This window comes from Musca autumnalis, unplaced genomic scaffold (assembly GCF_047663935.1).
Source record: "Musca autumnalis isolate F117 unplaced genomic scaffold, ASM4766393v1 scaffold_3, whole genome shotgun sequence".
Taxonomy (NCBI): Eukaryota; Metazoa; Arthropoda; class Insecta; order Diptera; family Muscidae; genus Musca; species Musca autumnalis.
The window spans coordinates 263,283,957-263,306,363 of NW_027411866.1; the positions used below are offsets into that span (position 1 = coordinate 263,283,957).

Genomic DNA, 22,407 nt, shown 5'->3' on the forward strand with positions numbered 1-22,407 from the left:
ATGGTCCTAAATACTATAATAATGACAGCTACTCCTGCTCTGATAAAATTGACTGAATTAACAGAAACAATTACTTTAATCTATATTTATAAAAGAGCTAAGTAATGATGACTGACTCATTGACTGACAGATATCAACGCCCAGGATAAACGGCTAAAGCTAGAATCTTTTGGGTGAGGGCTACTCTTGTTCCGAAGGTTTCAAATAAGGCTGGAAATTCAATATAGTGCCATTTGTGTTTGGCGAACCGGTAGAGTTGGAATCCTGAAATTTGGAATTAGGATCACTGTAGGAACGTAGGATTGAGATATGGAGGTAGGTTTGGAAATTCGTACTTATGTGTACTAATAGTACTAAATGGTACAATAGGGATTTGGGTGAACGGATTGGGCTGGAATTCTAAAATTTGCAACTGAGATTACTGTTGGAGTGTAGGACTAAGGTAGTTTTGGAAATTGGTACTTAAGTACAAAAAGTATTAAATGATACTAAATTTGGTACAATTTGGATTTAGGTGAACGGATAGCGGTGGGATCCTGCAATTTGAAATGATGATAATTGTAGGCCTGTTGGATTGAGGAAGGAAAATTCGTACTCCAAATTGTTCTAAATTTGGTACAATATGGATTTGGTTTAACGGATAGAGCTGGAGTCCAGAATATCTTACTTATGGGTATGAAGAGTGCGAAATGATACTAAGTTTAGTACAATTTGGAATTGGACGACCGGATACAGCTGGAATCTTGAGATTTGTAGGGTTGAGGTATGTCGTTGAAATACGTAGCATAAGTATACGAAAAGTACTTAATGGTACTCAATTTGTTGTTGGGAGTCGGAACATTGCTGGAATCTGTATTTTTTGCATTTAGGGTGAGTACTGGTGTGCAACGTTGGTCTCGTTGTTAATGTGTAAGTAACTAAAGGGATACTAAAATAAAAATATTGATTAAAATTGGTATTAGTGCAACAAAATTGTCAGTGTTTGCCATTTCCATATTATATATTATTTGTTTTTTATATCCTTTCCGCATGCGGAGTAGCGGGCACTTTGCTAGTGCGCTATAATACACATAAATGTGCTATAATTACTCTGGTCCACAACCTGCATGAATGTACTAAATGCAGTTTGACAACAAATGTATTGCAATGACCAAAATGGTAAAAAAATGTAAATGTAGACACCCCCACTGGAAATATTTAATAGTCATTATTCTGAAAGTCAGTATTAGGGATCCAAAAAGCTCAAACATGTTCAACGACCGCCATTCCAAAGGCCAGATCATAACATATTAATCTTATTTCTGTAAGTTGCTGATGTAATATAACAACCTAAACTGATAAATACTTCGGACCAAAATCCTGATATCTACCCATATACATTTTTGGGTCCAGTTTAAGAAAAAAAATCGAAAAAGGCCCTCCAACGAAAGATCAAAATTTAACAAAAATTGGGGAACCATTACATTCCGAGCCTTAATTTTTGGTTTAACTAAGCTCATTAATGCTCCGATGAATGTCCAAAGTGGATAGACAACTCATTAAGGAACACGCCATTGGTAATTCTTCAAGAATCCATAGATTTGGTAATTTTTGCAATACTTTTATTGTCACCCCCAACATGTAGATAATTCTTATTTTGAACGTATGTATTTTTATAAATCGCAAATAAACTTTGCATATTTTAACGGAATATTATTTTGGGGACCAATAGCAAGAGATGTCCACAAAAAACCATATAGTTTTTATATAATTTGTTGTCATAAAAAAAAAACAATGAAATTTTCTACAATTTTGGTGTTTGCAATACATTTGTTGCCAATAAATAATATTGAAGAAATAGTTGACCTGTTTGACAGTTTGCTGAAGACTACAAAGCAAAATTCTTATTAGTTTCTGAGATGAAACCACGATATAATATAAAACTCAATCTAAAAACACAAAACCAAAATAGTTTAATTTAAGTTGTTTATTATTTTTGTAATGTTGTCTTTTTCTAATCTGTACATAATATTTGCATGTACATACACATGTATGTATGTGCATATATATGTATGTAGGTAATGATCAATGAAAATTTATGAAAACTGGTTACCATTTTTTCCACCAGTGCATTTTAATGTACATACGTATGTTTTTCTATGCATGTTTGTGTGTATTTTTTGTACTTAAATACATGTTTATTTCGTTGACTACTACTAGAAATAATGGAAAATCTGATGACAGTGCATGTGAAAGAATATCATTTGGATTGTAGATTTAGTAGCACTTAAGCCACAATCGCAATGACACAAACATTCCAAAATAAAAAGTTTCCATATGAAATTAATTTGCTCAGTGCAGAGAAGAACAAGGAATTGCTTCAGTATTTTCATGGTAAATACATTTAATATCGAAAATTCAAATTTGGTTTAATACTTGACTACATTTTAGGCGAGAAAACTGGATTTGTCCAAGTTGGACCTGAAAAATATTTTTTTCCATTCAAATATAAGAACGAAGCTGAAAACTACTATAACTTCCAAGCCAGGCCAAATGATGTTTGGGTTGTAACATTTCCCAGGTCTGGAACAACATGGACACAGGAGCTGGTATGGTTGCTCTGTAACAAACTTGATTTTCATGCCGCGAAGGAAATAAAACTAACTGAACGCTTCCCATTTTTTGAGTATGAAATTCTAACTTGATACTTGTTCATATGCATTGTATGTATGTACATAACTCGTACGTTGTCTCCTTAGGTTTCATCTATTCGTACATCCTGATATTAAAAAGCAGATTCTTGAAGAGAATAGCCATAGTAAAGAACATCAGGAGTTTGTGGAGTTGATATCTACTCCTGGCTATAAACTTTTGTCTGAAATACCGCAAACTAAAAGAAGATTTATTAAAACACATTTTCCACTATCGCTGTTGCCACATAGTGTTATGGAGCTCAAATGTAAGGTAATTATGCCATTATACATACAGTCTGTCGCAAAAGTTAGTATACAACGTTGAAACTAGGGATAAAAAGCACTATAACTTATTGAAAACAACAAACAATTAGTTTTATTTGATAGACACAAAGGTTGTCTTCGGTAATAAAAATTAAAAGTGCACAATATTTGCATACATTAGGAAATGTACGGTTCGAATCCCAAAAAGACCAAAATTTATATCGCAAAAGTCAGTATACAACGGAGAATCCTCGTGGAACTGTGTAAAAAATTCTTGATATTTTTGAATAAAATGAAACTAAATCTGTATTTAAGATCATCAAGAGGATATTAATTGGTTTTAGTGGCAGTTATAGTACTTATAGTGACAAGTCCAACCTACACTGGATCGTAAAACCCACAAAAATTGGTCATCTACAAATACAGCAACTGTAGCGATACAATTCCGGGTGTTATGTCCTGTTTATGAATTTTAAAGCCATAAAATGATCAGAAAGACTCTAAAGTTTCAATATGCGATGATCTTGATCGAGTTTCAACTTGCCCTGTTTGAAAAACGGGAATTTCTTGAAGGAAACCCTAACTTTCCGGGCCGTTGTCCTGTTGAAACATGTAATAATCCTTAATCCTTACACATAAGGACTTTCACTTTGAGTTAATTTTCTCACAAATTGTGCCTCTTTTCATATTCCCACCAAAAATAAATAGTAGGAGAACCTCAAGGTCCGTTGTAAGCCCCACCGTTATACTGACCTACTGCCGTTTTAGCAGTATCGGACATGATTCTCGTGTCCCTAGTGTCTAAAGTACACGAATGTCTAATGAACTACTTCTAACCGATCCATTTAGTTGTATTTTGGTCCTAAGTGAAGCGAACACAGAAGATTTTTGCGCAATCGATGCGTTATAAAAGCAGACAAAGCTCTCTATTAAAATTTTAAAAGAGCTATCATATCCTTCTGTGGTGATGGAGTATCACTGTAGGGCTTACAACGGAACTTGAGGTTCTCTTACTATTTATTTTTGGTGGGAATATGAAAAGGGACATAATTTGTGAGAAAATTAACTCAAAAGAAAAATCCTTTTGTGTAAGGATTATTGAATGTTTCAAAAGGAAAAAGGGCCTTAAATATGGGTTCCCATTTTTCAAACAGTGCAACTTGAAACTCGATGAAGATCACCCCATATTGAAGCTTTAGGGCCTTTCTGATCATTCCAGAGCTCCGAAATACTCGCTCGAACCACCCTCCTCCAAACTTCGAAACAACCTCCTCTGGACCTCGGAACAACATGCTCTTTCCATATTCAGTCCACAGGAACGTCAAAACCGGTTCGCTACTACACATGCAACAACACACAAACAGCAAAAAAATATTTTGTCCTCTCGATTTTACTCTTCGAGTAAACTCGTTCTCTATTTTTTAGTATTTTTACTCGCACTCTTATTTTTAAACCAGGAGTACTCGCGAGTTCTCACAAATAAAAGAGTGGAGAGTAAACTTCTTGTAAAACTCGCACTCTTCGAGTACTCCAACTCGCAGGTATTTTTCACTCGCGAGTAAAAACGAGCGAATCGGAGCTTTGCTTCATTCCATGGCTTTAACATTCATAAACAGGACATAGCACCCTGAATTTTGTCGCTGCAGTTGTTGGACTTGTCACTATAAGTAATATAACTGTCATTAAAACCAATTAATATCCTCTTGATGATCTTAAATACAGATTTATGCTTGGTTTACATTACGAAATCCACTCGATTTCAACTGTCAATTCCTTTGCGTATACGTCAAATGAAAACTCGTCTGAAAACGACTGGATTTCATTTGACGTTTAAGCAAAGGAATTGACAGTTGAAATCGAGTGGATTTCGTAAATGTAAACTTACTATTAGTTTCATTTGTTCAAAAATATCAAGGTTTTTTTACACAGTTCAACGAGAATTATCCGTTGTATACTGACTTTTGCGATATAAATTTTGATCTTTTTGGGATTCGAACCTCACATTTCCGAATGTATGCAAATATTGCGCACTTTTAATTTTTATTACCGAAGACACGAAGGATGTATTTGATAGATAGTCTATCAAATAAAACTATTTGTTTGTTGTTTTCAATAAGTTAGTCCCAATTTACATTAGGCGAGTTTACTTGCGGCAGTTTGATGGAGAGAGAAGTGAGGTATATGGTAACCCTTTGCCTCTCAACACCCTCTCTCACCCACAAACTGACAATTGCCGCAAATAAACTCGCCTAATGTAAATTGGGACTTATAGTGCTTTTTATCCCTAACAGCTATACCTAAATTACGTCGCGACGTACAAAAATTATTCACCTATTTACCACAACAACGCTCTCTGAGCGTCTGTATTACCCAAATACGTTGAGTCCAAAATCACATTTAAAACTCAAAATCCGCGACCGAAACTTACTTAAATGTTTTCATTCGTAAAACAAATAATTTTCCTTTGCAATGAATTGTATTTCATGTTTTGTTGGGCTTTTTTTTAAACTATAAAACACACACACATACAAACAATAACGTTCAGTCAAAGTTAATTTTTTTCAACTTACAAAAAGTATACGGTAGTTCTCATAAGAATACATGTCGCTCATCTACTCAAAGAGTGACATAACTCAAAAAAACTTAAAACGAAACTTGATTTTTTGAGATGTGTCACTTTGAGTAAATGAGCGATGTGTTCTACTTTTTCGCCACACACGCTTTGGGAACAGGGACGTATTTAGGCATGTCTGTAATACATTTTGGTTTCAACGTTGTATACTATCTTTTGCGACAGTCTGTACATACATACAGTTTGTCAAGTAATTGTTTTCGAACTAAGAAAACTAATAATTTTCTGTATTAATTTGTGAAAAATGTCTGATAATTGTGATAAAAATGTCGGTTTTTTTTTTTGCAAAAAATAGTTGGTAGACATATTAAAGACAAGATAGGATGTATAAATAAAAAATTGACCCACGTAGTCCAACAAAAAATAACGAAAACCCATAACTACATATAATTCCAGCTGTCAAATAAATGTTTTCGAAATTTAATGGAGGTTCCAAAATAACCCATATTTTTGCAAAATTCTTGAAAGTCATGACATTTTATGAATGTTATTCTTAAAAAGGGTGAACTACTAACAAGTATCAACAATATTAGTCAGAGAATATCCCTACTAGGATGGTTACCATATGGACCAAGGGAGTACCAGGTCATATTACATGTAAACAGGGTCATATAGGTCTTAAACAGGGAATATCCGAAAACTAAGTCGTTTTATGAGTTTCTTTAGTTCACTAGGATGGATTGTCATCAACAAAAATAAAGATTACCTTCAGAATAATAAAATCAGGAGGGTTGCCAGATGTACGAAAAAGGTACCAAGTTATATAAACAGTAAATGAGACCACCTAAATCCATAACCAGGGCTTAAGATTTGTTTATTTAACTCAAATTGAATTAAGGGATAAGGGAATTCTCCAACATAAACCAAAATATGACTTAAAAGTATATATATATATATATATATATATATATATATATATATATATATATATATATACTGATTTTTAATAGACCTCCGATTTCAACTGTTTATAGCCAGTTCGGAGGAATTCTCTATGTTTTTTGCTTCCATTCTAACACTGAAGCATTATTTACCCATTAACATAATTTTTCACTTAAGAATGTACTACACTAGTATTGCAGAGTACGCGAAATGTGTCCAATAGGTCGAAGTATGCATTTCTGAAAATTGTCGAAACCTTTACCCCATACATTTCTAAGCAATATTGGTCTCCTACTGCGATATTTCCGATTATTTAGTGAAATGTCATTATCTCTTAATTAATATTAGGTAAAAAAACTTCGGTGCCCTGTTTTGGGGCCTACGTGGCCTCGTTCACTGTTTATATAACCTGATACCTTTTTAGTCGATCTGGCAACCCTTCTGATCTAATTATGCTGCAGGCATGGCAGAACTACCAGGTAGTGGTATCACACCAGCTGATCGAATATGAAAAGTCAAATCCCTTTACAAAAAAATTATTTTTGTTGTAATTTCCCCAACAACATAAAGAAAGTTTTGACATAACATATTCAAAATTTTACGATGCCACTACCTGGGTAATTGTGCCATGGCTGCAGGTAATATTTATTGTATTTGATGGCAGTCCATCCTCGTGAACTAAAAAACTCATAAAACGCCATAGTTTTCAGATATTACCGGTTTAAGACCTATAGGACCCTGTTTACATGTAATATGACCTGGTACTCCCTTGGCCCATATGGTAACCCTCCTAGTAGGGATATTCTATGACTAATATTGTTGATACTTGTTAGTAGTTAACCCTTTTTAAGAATAACATTCATAAAATGTCATGATTTTCAAGAATTTTGCAAAAATATGGGTTATTTTGGAACCTCCATTAAATTTCGAAAACATTTATTTGACAGCGGGAATTATATGTAGTTATGGGTTTTCGTTATTTTTTGTTGGACTACGTAGGTCAAGTTTTTATTTATTCATCCTATCTTGTCTTTAATAAGTCTACCAACTATTTTTTTACAAAAAACCCGACAGTTTTATCCCAATTATCAGTCATTTTTCATAAATTAATTCAGAAAAACGTTAGTTTTCTTGGTTCGAAAACAATTACTTGACAAACTGTATGTGTTTTCTGCATTTATGGGTACTTTAAACGGTATGTTTTTTACATATGGGTTGTCACTTCTCCAATACAAAATGTATATGCAAAGTGACAACTCATATGTTAAAAACATATCGTGTAAAGTACCCATTAGTCCTAAATGTTTTTATTCCCTCCACCATAATATCGACGCCTCCAAACAATAGTATGCTAAGTCGACTTAGCATGTTTTCAATTTCTTTACATTTTTATATTTAACGTCCTTAAACTTAAATTCTGTCAAATTTTGGTAATAATCGGACAATCCGAACAGACGTTATAAACAAATATTTACTTAGCATAGTACTGAAGGTCAAAGAAATTTCCAAACTTTTAGAGCTTGTCCTGCAAAACTCACTGTTCAGAATTAGCAAACTATTATTTGGAGGTGTCGAACGTCCTTTAACTTAAATTCTGTCAAATTTTGGTAATGATCGGTCAATCCGAACAGAAGTTATAAACAAATATTGACTTAGCATAGTACTGAAGTTCAAGAAAATTTCCACACTTTGAGAGTTTCTCCTGCAAAACTCACTTTTTAGACTTTGCATACTATTATTTTGAGGTGTCGATATGGAGGGTATATTAAATTTGTCATTCCGTTTGTAACTCGTCGACATAATCATTTGCGACCGTATAAAGTATATATATTTCTTGATCAGCGTAAAATTCTAAGTCGATTTAGGCCATCCCGTCCGTCTGTTGTAATCACGCTATCTTCCGAATAAGTTGAGCTACGGGGCTGAAATTTCGTACACATGTGTTTTTGGTCTGAACATTTGACATTTAGGGTTTTCTTATAGCGGTACCGCCCGATTTCCGGTATTTTGACGTTTTTAGGTATATGATCTGGTCGAATTAGCTATACTTTGGCATTGAGGGTTTTTAGTCATCAAGAAATTTCTCCATCATAAGTTATGGTCATAAGTCCACGGTTTGGTACAGCCCCTATATAGCGGTACCGCCCAATTTCACCTATTTTGACGCTTTTAGCTACATTTTCAGACCGAATTAGATATAATTTGACATTTAGGGATTCCAATGACCAAGAAACTTCACCACCATAAATTATGAGCATAGGCCCACGATTTCTTGTAGCCCCCATATTGCGATACCGTCCGATTTCCGGTATTTTGAAGTTTTTATCCAAATGTTCGGGCCGAATTGGCTATAATTTGGCACTTAGGGTTTCTAGTGGTCAAGCGACTTCTCCAGCTAAAATTGTGTGCATAGGTACTTTCGCAACAGAACGAAAACTAATAATTCCATATTAGCTCAGAGTATTTTATGGTGGAGGGTATAAAAAGTTCGGCCCGGCCGTAATTAAAGCTTCTTAACTTGTTCCTATTTGAGATTATTTACGTGGCTCGCAATCCAATGGATGTTGCTGTTTCGTATTATTACCTAAATCGTCTATATCGTACCCAAGGATATATTGGCAATTTTGAACGCTTTTGGAATTATTTCCAAGAAAGTCTGAGTATGTATTTATGGAGTTGCAATATTTGAACAAAAAAATAACAAACGGTAATTTCTTTAGATCCATGGATGCCTTATTTTAGTCACATCCGTGAAGCAATGAATTTCAAAAATTCTAACAACTTTTTGTATCTTCAGTATGAAGACATGTCAGCAGATCTCCAAAGTTCAATTAAACAATTAGCTAATTTTTTAGAATGCGACGTAGATGAGACCAAAATGGAAGCACTGTTACAACATCTGCATATATCGAATTTTCGTTCAAATACTTCAGTAAATGGTCAAGAAATGATAGATGCTCACATTTTAAATAAAAATGAAAACGGATTTGTTCGCACTGGTATGACGGGATCTTCTATTGTGGAGTTTCAAACAGTTCCCGGCCTATTTGAACGAGCCAATGAATGGGTCAACGAACAAGTACATGCCTTAAAAAATCAATTTAAATAAAATACGCAACCTATTTTTATATGTTGGACAATTTCTGTATGTGAAATTAATGACACACAATTAGTCTGTTCCAGAACTGCAAGAATCTACTAATTTTTACTATTTTCCGATAACATAAAGGAAAAATTGTTATCGTAGTAGATTCTTGCAGGTTCTGGAACAGAGCAAATATAGTACATACATTATCAAGAAATTAAAATATTTGTTATCCTTTATTATTTAGCCATTTCTGTCCGTCTGGCTGGAGCGCACGATAACTCTCGAACTGATCAACCGATTCGGTCCAAAATTTGGCTTTCGTAATATAGTTTAAGTACGGAGATGGGTTATATCGGTCCACTCCTTCCGGTACCTCCCTCACAAAAGTTCGAAAATGTTCGGAACATTTGTGCGCAAGTAATGTATTTGATGGTTAATCCGATTTATAAATCCGTTTGTTATTAGTTTTTAAATATTTTATTGAAATTAAAATTATTTTATTGACAGCTTATTTATATGAAGGGAAATTGAAAAGTCACATAATAGGAAAATCATGGTGTAATAATATAAGGTGTTTGCATGAATTACAACAACTAACAATTTTACAATAACAACATAATTGTATGGGAATTAAATGTCAATGGCAACGTTTGAATACTAGGGTCATTCCAAAATAGTTCAAAAAATTTACAAAAAATGAATAAAAAGATTTAAAATTTAATTCTAATTGGCATCGAAATTACTCTATACATAATATGTCTGTTCCAGAACCTGCAGGGAGCTACTAATTTTTACTACGATAACAATTTTTCCTCTATGTTATCGTATAAAATTGTACTGGAACAAACTAATTGTGATACATTCTACACTTCATATCGTCTGCTCCGTCGGAAAAGGTCGTAAGTCCACTTTTTTTGGAAATCGCGTTTTTCTTACAGGATGATAGTACAAGTCAAAACACGTCGTATGATACAAAGAAAATAGTAGTATGTCGCGTTTTTCTATACGTTTTGCCCTTGTCGGAAAAGGTCGTAAGTCCACAAAACGTACAAATTTGAGTACGAAAAGGTCGTAAGTCCACAGGAAAACGTATACTTTAAAAGAATACTATAGCTAATGTAGTTCATATATAATGTTTAACGTCATCCATGGTTGGGGTACAATGTAAAGAACTAGCCTACACTTTTGGATGATAATCGGATGATATTTGGCGGAGCCTGTGGACCAAACTTTTGAACAAAAATGTGATAATTTCTATATTGCAACGAAAATTTACATTTGAAATCTATTTTCCCCTATAAGCGAACTGATTATGAAAGATGGACTTCTGGCCTTTTCATTGATACAAATTGGAATGCTGTATGTGTTCAAATACCAATACAAAAATTAAAAAAAAATCAAAAATTTTACTGTTTTTACTGTCGTATATCTTACTTAACTTTATCAACTGGTCATTTGTGGTTTCTCGAGGGACATTAATAGGACATAGGACATTCACATAACGAGATTAGTGTGTATTCAATTCAATAAAGTAATACCTTCTAACGGACGGGTAAGTGCAATGTTTATATTATTAAATGATTCTATAACACTATGCAACACTGAAAATGCAAACAACTTCTAGTATTAATTTTTTGAAAGTACATATTTAGACTACAAAAACCCTAGTTGGGTTTTGTCCTGTCAGATCCAGTTCGGATTTTATGGCCTCATCTAAACCGGGCTAAATCTACACTTTTTTGCATTTATCAGGCCTTTATCTCAGAAACGAATAGGAATTTGGCATTGCTGTCTTTAGCAATATTGTAGCCATAAACTAGTAGAACTTATCTTTTGAAGAAACCACATAAGAAAAACTCCATCTAGGGCATCAAAATCTATAAAATATAGAAAATTTTACATAATTGCTGAAATTCTGGTCAGTATCGGCTAAACTATTGGGAGTTGAACCAAGTAACCTTTTGCAAAAATCTTCCAAATAAAGTTCTCAACAATTCTTTAGAACATTTTGAAACTCTACAATGCTTACTTCATGTTGTTTCTGCGGTATTTTGCATCATATCTTTTACAACAAGTATTTTAAACACAGTTCACACCAACAGTTTATTCTCGCATTTTGGATTTCACTACATTATTGACATTTTTATTAAATCGTCGTTGAGAAATGTACTGAAAACAACGGGACAGAGGCATTTTACAACAATGACATGTTCTGAAGAGTTGTGTATTACATTCCAGGGAATATTTTTCAGAAAAAATTAACGGTTTCGGAGATACGGTGCGAAATGTATAAAAATTGTGGTATTTTTGCATATATTTTGAAATTTAAGGCAATAAATGTAGTTTTTCGAGTTCATTATTTCTCCAAATATTGTTTTCTTGTCCTTATCTACAAATTTGCTTCAGATGTCAGAAGAAGATTCGCATTGGTTTCAGAGATATAGCCCCGAATTTCTTTAAAAACTCAATATTTAACCATGTTTAGATGGGGCCATAAAATCCGAGCTGGATCTGACACAACAAAACCCAACTAGGGTTTCTTGGCGTTTGGGTCTGTACTTTCAAAAAATCTTCAGTTCGAATTGTTTGCACAAGATCACCTTAAAAATGTTGCACAGTGTAATAATAATTGATTGAAATGTTATTAAACTACGAAGTCATCATGGTTTTTGCTAACAAAGAGCAGTACGAATTTGGAATGGAATTACACAATGGTTTCATGGGTCTAGTTCCCTATGGTTTTCACGGTGATTCTGAAAGCTCTGATGATGTCAATACCAAACATCCAAGAAGTAATAGAAACTCTTAATTTCAAAAGACGGACAGACGGTCATGGTTACACCGACTTAGAATTTTACACTGGTAGGGTCTTATTGCTAAAATATGTACCCAGGATGGGAGAAACGGAATCGTTCGTAAGTTTTATATATATAGCGTATTTCAAAAATAGGGCACCGTTTTAACCCGCTCCTCCGAAATTCAACAAAATATATAGCCTACTTCCACCAAGGGACATTCCTGTGCATAATCTGTAAATTACATGGAACTTAGTGTCGGAGATTTAGCAACCGTTGCCTCGCAAATTAATTTTCTGACCGATACTTTCATAACTTTTGCAAAAAAGCGTTTTTAAAAAAATAGGGCCTGCCCCCGCCCCCTCCGATATTCAAAAACTATAAAGCCTATTTTCACCTCGGTTGTTCCTTGCATATTCTCTGAAATTTTTGTTTTTGAGTCTATGCGGAACATACAAACATACACACATTGTATTTTATATATAAGATTTCACACATAAGTTTTGGTCCATTAAAACCGCTAATAATTATCTCATCACCATGTTAAATTGCAAGCTTATTCTTCGACTTAAACTGAAATCATTCTTAAAATTTCGCTCCGATCGGAATATTACTGCGATCTACAGGACAGCTACAAAGTCGGGTAAAAATTGTGGGTTTGGTCCATTTCACACCTTTCGATCATAACCAACATCTAATGGGGTCACTTCTGGTCGGAACCCGAACTCTCCACAAAATTTCGTGACGATCGGTCCAAATTTGAGGCCTGGAGCTTTATTACAATTGGTAATGGATAGACGGACGCACATAGCTAGATCGCTTTATCTCATCAAGATATGAAAAAATGGCAAGGGGAGGGGGTCTACGACGAATACTTCGCGATGTTACACGAATATTGGACAAAACAAAGTTATAATACCCTTTCCACATTGTTTTGTAAAGTATAAATATTTTATTTTAAAAACGTCCGTAAATTGCAGGAAAAGGTCGTAAGTCCCTACAAAAATACAAAACTGTACAAGGAAAAGGTCGTAAGTCATAAGACTTCCAATTATCTCACAAACGCGATGGAATTTTATCAAACAAAGTACAGATATTGAAGCGGAATAAATAAACGAAAAATACTGCCTTTACCACCATAATAAAATCTTTAATACAGAAAGCGCTGGAATGTTTTTTCTTCCTCCTGAAAAATTTATTAAGAGGGACTTACGACCTTTTCCGACGGAGCAGACGATATATTTATTGTGTGGCACTGAATAAAACAGATTGGGCATCTATTTATTAAATTTTGGAATATTCGGGGTAGATCCTAATATATTCTGACAATTCAGTTTATAAAAAAGTTCAAAGCCGTATGATTGTCACTTATATTATAGTTTTTTGCAGGGTTAACCTTCTTTGTGAGGATTAATTTGAAGTATACACAATGGAAATGGCATTTGAAACCCAGACCCACTGGGTTATCCCGGTCAGGGACGTACGCAGGATTTCATTTCGGGGGGCCCAACTTGACCAAAAATCATAAAAAACTAAATGTTGTGTAGCGTTACGTAAAGCTATTTAAAGGGGTTATGGCCACTTATAAGCATCAGAAAAGCCATTTGCAGGCATTTTTTATAAGACATCTATTAAACCTTGAGTTACCTTCTAATGTTTTTTTTTTTTTTTTTTTTTTTGAAAAATCTTTTTGACATATGCCTGCCTATAAAGCACTGTTTTTACTAAAGCAGTTTGCGGTAACCACTGTGGTTTGAAAAAGAATAAACCGATCAGCATATATTTTTACAGTGTTTTATTTAACTTGCTTTGGTGTGTGTTTAGTACAAATCTGGTAACTCATTTTTAACACGGTTGCAGTTGACCAATCGAACTAAAACTTTGCACACTTTTCAGATTTGGATGACAATACACGAATATGAAATCAAAACCAATATTGGTCCATTTTTACACTGTTTTACAGTGTTTTATCTAATTTGCTTTTCAAATCTGGTAACTAATTTTTCACACAGTTGCAGTTGTCCAATCGAACTTAAAATTTGCACACATTTCAGATTTGGATGACAATACATGAATGTGAAATCAAAACCAATATTGGTCAATTCTTACAGTGTTTTACAGTGTCTAACTTAACCCCCTTTTCAAATCTGTTAACTGATTTTTAAAACGGTTACAGTTGACCAATCGAAGTAAAACTTTGCACACTTTTCAGACTTAGATGACAATACGTGAATATGAAACCAAAATCAATATGGATCCGTTTTTTCCTATAGCCCCCATATAACGGTACCACACGATTTCCGGTATTTTGCTTTTCAAATCTGGTAACTCATTTTTCACACAGTTGCAGGTGACCAATCGAACTAAAACTTTGCAAACTTTTCAGATTTGGATGACAATACATGAATATGAAATCAAAACCAATATCGGTCCATTTTTACAGTGTTGTACAGTGTTCAATTTTACATGCTTTTCAAATCTGGTAACTCATTTTTAACATAGTTGTAATTGACCAAGCGAACTAAAACTTTGCACACTTTTCAGATATGGATGACAAAACATGAATATGGAATCAAAACCAATATTGGTTTTTTTACACTGTTTTACAGTTTTTTATCTAATTTGCTTTTCATCCTGTTGATTTCAGTTAACGCTTCGTTATTACATGGCTTCTTTCCTGTTAGTTTCGGTAAATTTTTGTCCGATGGACTGGAAATTTTGGCACATATTCTATTCTACATGTACTTTAAAATGATCCAAAAAGTTTCGATTTTTCGAATTTTATATGAAATACTGGTACAAAGTATGTAAATTCAATAGAAAGAATTCAAAATATTTAGGATACAATTTTAAATATTTGCAGAGTAGTCACGGTGCTCTTGAATCAAATTTAAATGGAAGGTGCTTACACATGGGAAGTTTTTGCGGATTCTGAAACTACAAAATTCATAGATGAGAAAAATCAAAAAAAAAAAAAAAAAAAAAAATCGCCGGAGCGCTTTTTAAAAAAATCATTGTCCCAATTTGAACTTTAATATCTCATGGTAAAACCTACGAAAATACCTACTCATAAGGGCAAAGTGACGATTGTATGTGTTTCTGTCCTTCATTCTCATTTGTTGTTGTCATTGTCAAGAACTTCAGTTTCTTTATCTTTATATGGAAAGTCCTGTATCAGCCAGGCTGACCCCATATAACGACATTGCCCTGATGGAGGAAAAAATCAGGACATAGAACAAAGGTTTTTGCACTTTTCATGAAAAATAGTATTTAGAAACATTGTCAACAATTGGTCTGTTCCAGTACTGCACTAATTTTTACTATTTTTATTATTTATTACTAAAAGAACGTAAACACCATATCGTCGGTGTCATGCTTAAGTGTTCCATACGTCATTTGCCCGTTTTGAGATAATCGCATTTTAATGTTTTGCGTCACAACTGCGTGGAGCTGACTACAGCAAATATTTATATTTTTGACTTGAAATATTAATAATAGTATATAGAATATATTTGCAAAAATTTAGAGAAATATGTGTTGGAATATAAAAGTTATAGAGATTTTTTTAAAAAAATAATTTTTGTCGATTTGTTCCATATCCGCACTTATGACACAAATGTGAAATATTTTAAATCACATGGAACAAAGTGACAAAAAAATTTCCATTTTTGCCTTAATTAACTAAATATTTCTAAATCAAAAATTAAAATTCTGATTTTTGAAATGTGTTTTTAAACTTGTAAGTTTTTAAAATATTAATTTCATAACTGAAAAAAAGTTTATGCTTTCCCGTCGAGGCGTGGATATCTCGGAAACTAGAGCAGATAGGAGAAAGCCAACTAGAAATTCGGAAAGAGCATACCGGAAAACACTAGATACCATATGTATCTCAAAAAGTCAAAAATGGCGTATGGAACACTGTTTAAACTTCGTTTAACCAATTTATAATGTTCTAAAATGTATCTTATATTTATTTATATTCTCGCTTAAATGTAAACCTGACATAGTTATATCTTTTGAATTCCTCATATACTCTATTATACGAAACCGAATTGTACTAATTTCCATCTCCTTTTGTGCTTTCGTCAACTCTCTCTTGAACGAAAGTAACAATATCTATGCTTAACCAGTACTCGTCGCTTTTTAATAAATCACTTCTCTTGCACTAACCGACTGGTAAGCGTCTCTTCTCGTCTCTGAACTTTTACAATAATAAAATAAATTGAATTACGCTTTATAACGTTTATGAAAATATATCTAATTCCTGTGTTTTATTTCTCCTCTCATTTCACCGCAAATTATTCCTCATTGGCTTTGAGGAATAATTAATATAAAAAATACAGTCCACAACTCTTTGCTCGTTGATGTTCCTGTTGGATACTTTATTGGTTCGTCTCTTACCTCTAGCAAAACCTACCAACAAGACGTCAACTTTATTCATGATCCTTCGTAGCCGTTTAAGAAAACAGCAAGTACATAAGAATAAAAATCAAGGTAATATCTCAAATACGGCTCAATATTCACTTCAGCAATTCGGTAAGTGCAACCAAAGTCAAATTTTAGTGTGAAAATATAAGCAAGTAAAGTAAAAAAAAACAAACAAAGATCCAAGTTTCATAAAAGTGTTGAAAAAGAGAATAAAAAGAGTTACAAATTTCAGTTGAACGTTTCTAATTGGAAGTTGCTAGCATTACAACCAACCACGCGATAGCTCAAAGATAAAGTTTCACATTCCCAGACGCAAGATCGTGGGTTCAAATCTCTGCCAGACCGTAAAGTTTTTTAGTTTCAAATTGAATTAGTACAATTTCCCACACACTCTCTCCTCTAATTGCATCTCCTCACGAAAATGCAAACAAGCTTAACACAATAAATAGGCACTGTTCTCTCATCATAAAGGTACACAATTATATTCTTGCAAACATTTCTAATTTCAAACCAAGCTTAGCCAAGAGATAATAAAAAAAAAACAAAGACTAAAATAACAATTATTCCATTTTCTCTAAAAACCATATCATTTCCTTGCGTAAATAAAAACTACACTGCATTAAATCGCTTCTCTCATCATACTTTCACGCACAAAGCAAAAACTCCATTAAATGCGCCAAAGTCTCGAACAAAAGGAAATTTGATAAATATTTTCTACGTTTACATCACCAAAACCTCAAAAATTATTCAATGATACACAAAATTACATTTCAAATAATCTGTTAAGTGTTTTGACAAAATTTCACTCATTAAGCCGTGGTTTAGTGAATAAGTGCTAACCTCCCAGTCATAAGGTCGCGGGTTCGAATCCTGGCAAACTCAAAACTTTTTTAATTTTCAAAACCATTGGTGAAACACTCTTCTATAATTTCTCATGCTGTATAGCTAATTTCATTACGATTGTTCCATACCAATAGCATTGTCACATATACAGTCAATACCATTGTATAAAAATAGGTTTCACTCGAAGATCAAACACACCAACACAAGTTCCGCGCTTTTACACCCGAGTAAAAAATATTATTACATCTCTTTACTTATTTACACCCAAATAAAATTGTAAGTAACTTCTAACACAAAACAATAATGTCTCTCTCAGAAAGTGCATCTACTCCCACCAACACTCCAAATATTACTATAATAACGTCTCCGGAGCACAATAAGTTTTTGTTCGCTTGCGAGCATTTGAACAATATTTGCACTCTATTTGGGCAATGTGATATGATTGATCAGACCGATACAATTCTCCAAGTTAAATTAGATGATTTAGAACATCGCTGGGTATTAGTGCAAGAATCCTTCAAGAATATTATGTTGTCCCTTATATCTGAAAATGTCAAGGACATAAAAGAAAGCATCAAAACCAATTTCAATGTCACTTCAGAAGCTTATTACACTGCTAAGTCGCAAATTCTGGACATTCTCAAAATATCCGAAACAAATATGCAGAAAAACACCACTCAAAACAAAAATTCGGATCAAGTATCGCTGAATATATATAAATCTTCTCTCGAAAGTTCTGATATTTATCTCAACGTTCCTCCATGTGACACGGAAATTTTCAGCGGAAGCTATGAAGAATGGCCCAGCTTCCGTGACATGTTCACTGCAGTTTATAGTGATCATCCACAACTTTCACAAGCTCAAAAACTTTATTACTTGAGAAGCAAGACCAGTGGTGAAGCTGGTGCTATAGTTAATAGATACAGCCTTTGCGATGATAACTTCCAACTGGCATGGAACTCTCTAAAATCTCGCTATGAAAACAAAAGAGTTTTGGTAGACAAGCAGTTGAATATTTTATTTAACATTCCTGTTGCAACAAAAGAAAACAGCGAATCAATATACAACATTCACACTGCAGTAAAAGACTGTCTCTCTACATTGCACACTCTCAATATCGATATAGCAAGTTGGGATCCGATTTTGATCCACTTAGTTTCCACAAAGTTACCAGAACAAACCCTTTCTCTATTTGAACAATCTCTAAAATCCCATCGAGACTTACCAACTTGGTCTCAGCTCGATGAATTTCTTTCAAATAGATTCGAAGTTGTAGAGCGCATTGCAAGTATTCGAAATACAAAAGAAAATCAAGCAGTAATCCCGTCTCAAAATTACTCTAAAACTCCAAAAAATTACTCTACTGAAAAATTTGCTTTAGAATGCTCGTACTGTCATGCGAATCATCAAGTTAGAGCTTGTGCTGAGTTTCGCAAATTGACGGCTCAACAGCGGCTTGATGTCGTTACAAAAAGTAATATATGTGGCAACTGCTTATCCTCATCTCACAATAAAATTAGTTGCAAATCTACAAACACTTGCTTGATATGCCACAAAACCCACCATACGCTTTTACATCCGAACAACGATATGCTCAATTCTGTCAAATATGATGCAAATAAAAACCGACAATCATACTCGTCTCAAATTGAAAGCTCTACCATACCCGTCTCGTCTCAAATAGAAAACTATGCCATACCCGTCTCGTCTCAAATTCAAGCAAATTTTTCAACCGCAAGCAATTCAATTCTTCTGAGAACAGCTTTAGTTCAAGTTCAAAATAATGACCGATTGCACACTGTACGAGCATTGATAGATTCTGGATCTCAAAGAACCTTTATTACGCAAACTTGTGCAAATCGACTAAATCTCTCCAGTAAAAATACTGATTCCTTTGAAATCACTGGCGTAGGTGGTCAGAAACAAGTCTCCAAAGCCGAATGTCAATTATCAATTGTTTCTAATAAGCACAATATTAAATTCTATGTTTCTGCAATAATTTTACCGCTAGTCACTAAACCTTTACCTGCTATTTCTATTAAAATCTCTGATCACAACTCTCTTAAAGATCTTGGTTTGGCAGACCCACGCTTTTATGAATCCTCTGAAATAGATATCATCCTTGGAGCAGACGTCGAAAGATTCATAAATCTGGATGGCATTAAGAAAAATGTATTTGGTAATACATCAGCGTATAACACCATATTTGGCTGGGTACTTAGTGGCCCAATTTTCGCAGAAAATTCGCTCTCCTCTACCACAAACTTCATTGCATCAAATTTTGTTTCAATTGCCCAAAATAAAAAACGTAAACGTAAAAACTCATCTCAAAAAACGTCTAAGTCTACAAAAAAATGTTCATGTATTAAATCTGGATACCAATTTTGTGACACTTTTAATACATCTGTAACGAAATCTCCCTCAAATGCTCAATCCTCTACGATAATCCGTACAAACTCATTTGATACTTGCTCAAAAAATTTTCGCAATTCGTTGGGAGGGGAGGACTAACCCACAGGTTAGTTTCCTAAATTATGTTCTCTTCAAAATACATACATACATATGTCTCTAATTATTTAAAAGGAAAATCGCATTTTTTTTCTTCGAGTGTTAATACTTTTCTACGCTTATAATTACATTACACCGACTCACCTATCCAAAATCTCAACCTGCACCAACGGTCTAGCGTAGCTTAGTGCTAGCATACTGGATTAGCAGTCCAAAGGTCCTGGGTTCGAGCCCTACTCCGAGCGAAAATTTATTTGTTAAAAAAAACTTTAAAATATGATCCAGAACATTCAAAAATGCAAACAATGGAAATTACAAATAAAAACAAGTAAAAATTAAGAATTAAAATAAATTTACAAAAATAGCTTCTAAAAATAGAACTTACAAGGTTGCAGAACAAAATAGAAATTAAAATAACTAAGGAGGAATCCGAAGAAATCGATTATTTTTAATTATTTAGGTGTTTCTGTAATTAAAAGAGATCATATACAGTCCGTATCAGTCGTTTTCCAAGTGGCTACGTAGCCCAGTCGGAGTGCGCCAGTCTACCATCACTAAGGAAAGGGGTTCAAACCTTGAGTCGGTCGATTTTCACAATTGACTTTTTCATTCGTAAATAAATTCTTCATTTATTTCTAAAACTAGAAAACAAAAGCCAACGCATGAATTACAACACATGTCCTACTTCTAAAAATAGCTTGCAAAATGTAAGCCACCAAATTCTCTAACGTTGTAATCTAACCTTACAATCACATGTCTCCACCACCCACCCAATACTAAGCCCGGCTCATCACATATAACCCTGTAGCCCAGAGGGAGCTGATAAAGTTCCGAGTTCGAGCCCGGCTCTGGGAAAACTTAATAAAAATCTCTTTATAAATGCAATAATGAAAAGATATCAAACGAAATTTATGTTACTGTCAATCTGTCCTTAAAATATTATGAAACTATATCCTCATCTCATGTTTTTCTTCTTTATAGATTCCGATCGTGTACTAATATCTGTTCTATTACAGGTCGACCGAAGCTAATCATTGTTTCTCTTATAAATCAGGAAAACACTTACAAGAAGATCTGAAGTCTATATGTTCCAGCGGTTTCTAATCTGGTCTGCCTCCTGGGATTGAGTCGCCAAACCACATCAACTATTGCCCATACTGGCCAAGGCGCGGGAGCATGTTTAAACTTCGTTTAACCAATTTATAATGTTCTAAAATGTATCTTATATTTATTTATATTCTCGCTTAAATGTAAACCTGACATAGTTATATCTTTTGAATTCCTCATATACTCTATTATACGAAACCGAATTGTACTAATTTCCATCTCCTTTTGTGCTTTCGTCAACTCTCTCTTGAACGAAAGTAACAATATCTATGCTTAACCAGTACTCGTCACTTTTTAATAAATCACTTCTCTTGCACTAACCGACTGGTAAGCGTCTCTTCTCGTCTCTGAACTTTTACAATAATAAAATAAATTGAATTACGCTTTATAACGTTTATGAAAATATATCTAATTCCTGTGTTTTATTTCTCCTCTCATTTCACCGCAAATTATTCCTCATTGGCTTTGAGGAATAATTAATATAAAAAATACAGTCCACAACTCTTTGCTCGTTGATGTTCCTGTTGGATACTTTATTGGTTCGTCTCTTACCTCTAGCAAAACCTACCAACAAGACGTCAACTTTATTCAAACACTTAAGCATGACACCGACGATATGGTGTTATTGTTGTCATTGGCATACAATAACAAAAACAACATTTATGTTGTTTCGATGCATGGTTGTATTTGACAGCTCAAGGACGGTTTTTATACCCTACACCACTATGTGGGGAGGGTATTATAAGTTTGTTTTGCCCAAAAAGTTTGTGACGCATCGAAATAATGGTCGTAGACCCATACTTATCTGGCTATGTGTGTCCGTCCGCCCGTCTATCTAAACCTTGTAATCACGCTACAAGTCGCAATTTTGATCGGGTGTTCCGGAGAAGAAGAAGCCTACTGATTTTGGTGATGGTCGGATAATATTTTGGGGAATGGGCAAAAAACTTATTTGGAGCAAAAGTCAACGTTTTTTTCCAAAGCAAATATCTCAGCTTCCATAAGGGGTATACCAAAAGCAAAACCTGCTAATGAAAGTAGGAAATATCGGGACCGGGACTTTGTATTCGTGCATGAAACGATGGGTTCTTAAATCGATTACACTTAACCGGATTAACCTAGTGGGTTTGGATTTCAATTCCACAGCGCTAACATCAAATAAATCCTATCGAAGTGGGTTAACCGTAC

General features: G+C 34.0%; 2 protein-coding genes across 4 annotated transcripts in view; both read left to right on the plus strand.

Moving 5' to 3' along the window:
- Window positions 1-14,999, plus strand: part of gkt (tyrosyl-DNA phosphodiesterase glaikit) — a 43,248-nt gene extending 28,249 nt beyond the window's left edge. The window contains exon 5 of the mRNA XM_073978471.1: window positions 14,981-14,999. Coding sequence (XP_073834572.1) covers window positions 14,981-14,984 — 4 coding nt within the window. The 3' untranslated portion in view covers window positions 14,985-14,999. The remainder of the gene's footprint in view (window positions 1-14,980) is intronic.
- Window positions 902-21,122, plus strand: St4 (Sulfotransferase 4). Of its 3 annotated transcripts, XM_073978469.1 has the most exons (6): window positions 902-2,373; window positions 2,431-2,665; window positions 2,739-2,943; window positions 8,984-9,110; window positions 9,171-9,595; window positions 9,783-14,936. In XM_073978469.1, the coding sequence occupies exons 1-5, from the start codon at window positions 2,283-2,285 to the stop codon at window positions 9,557-9,559; spliced, it is 1,047 nt and encodes a 348-aa protein (XP_073834570.1). In that variant the 5' UTR covers window positions 902-2,282; the 3' UTR covers window positions 9,560-9,595; window positions 9,783-14,936. The 3 variants fall into 3 exon arrangements, with proteins under 3 accessions (XP_073834570.1, XP_073834569.1, XP_073834568.1); XM_073978468.1 differs by lacking the exon at window positions 9,783-14,936 and having other exon boundaries at window positions 9,171-9,752; XM_073978467.1 differs by lacking the exons at window positions 8,984-9,110; window positions 9,171-9,595; window positions 9,783-14,936 and adding an exon at window positions 16,741-21,122 and having other exon boundaries at window positions 2,739-2,938.
- The last annotated feature ends 1,285 nt before the right edge of the window (window positions 21,123-22,407 follow it).

Bases quoted from the DNA above. Each gene is read 5' to 3' on its own strand.
- St4 (XM_073978467.1), top strand. From the start codon at position 17,908: ATGTCTCTCTCAGAAAGTGCATCTACTCCCACCAACACTCCAAATATT.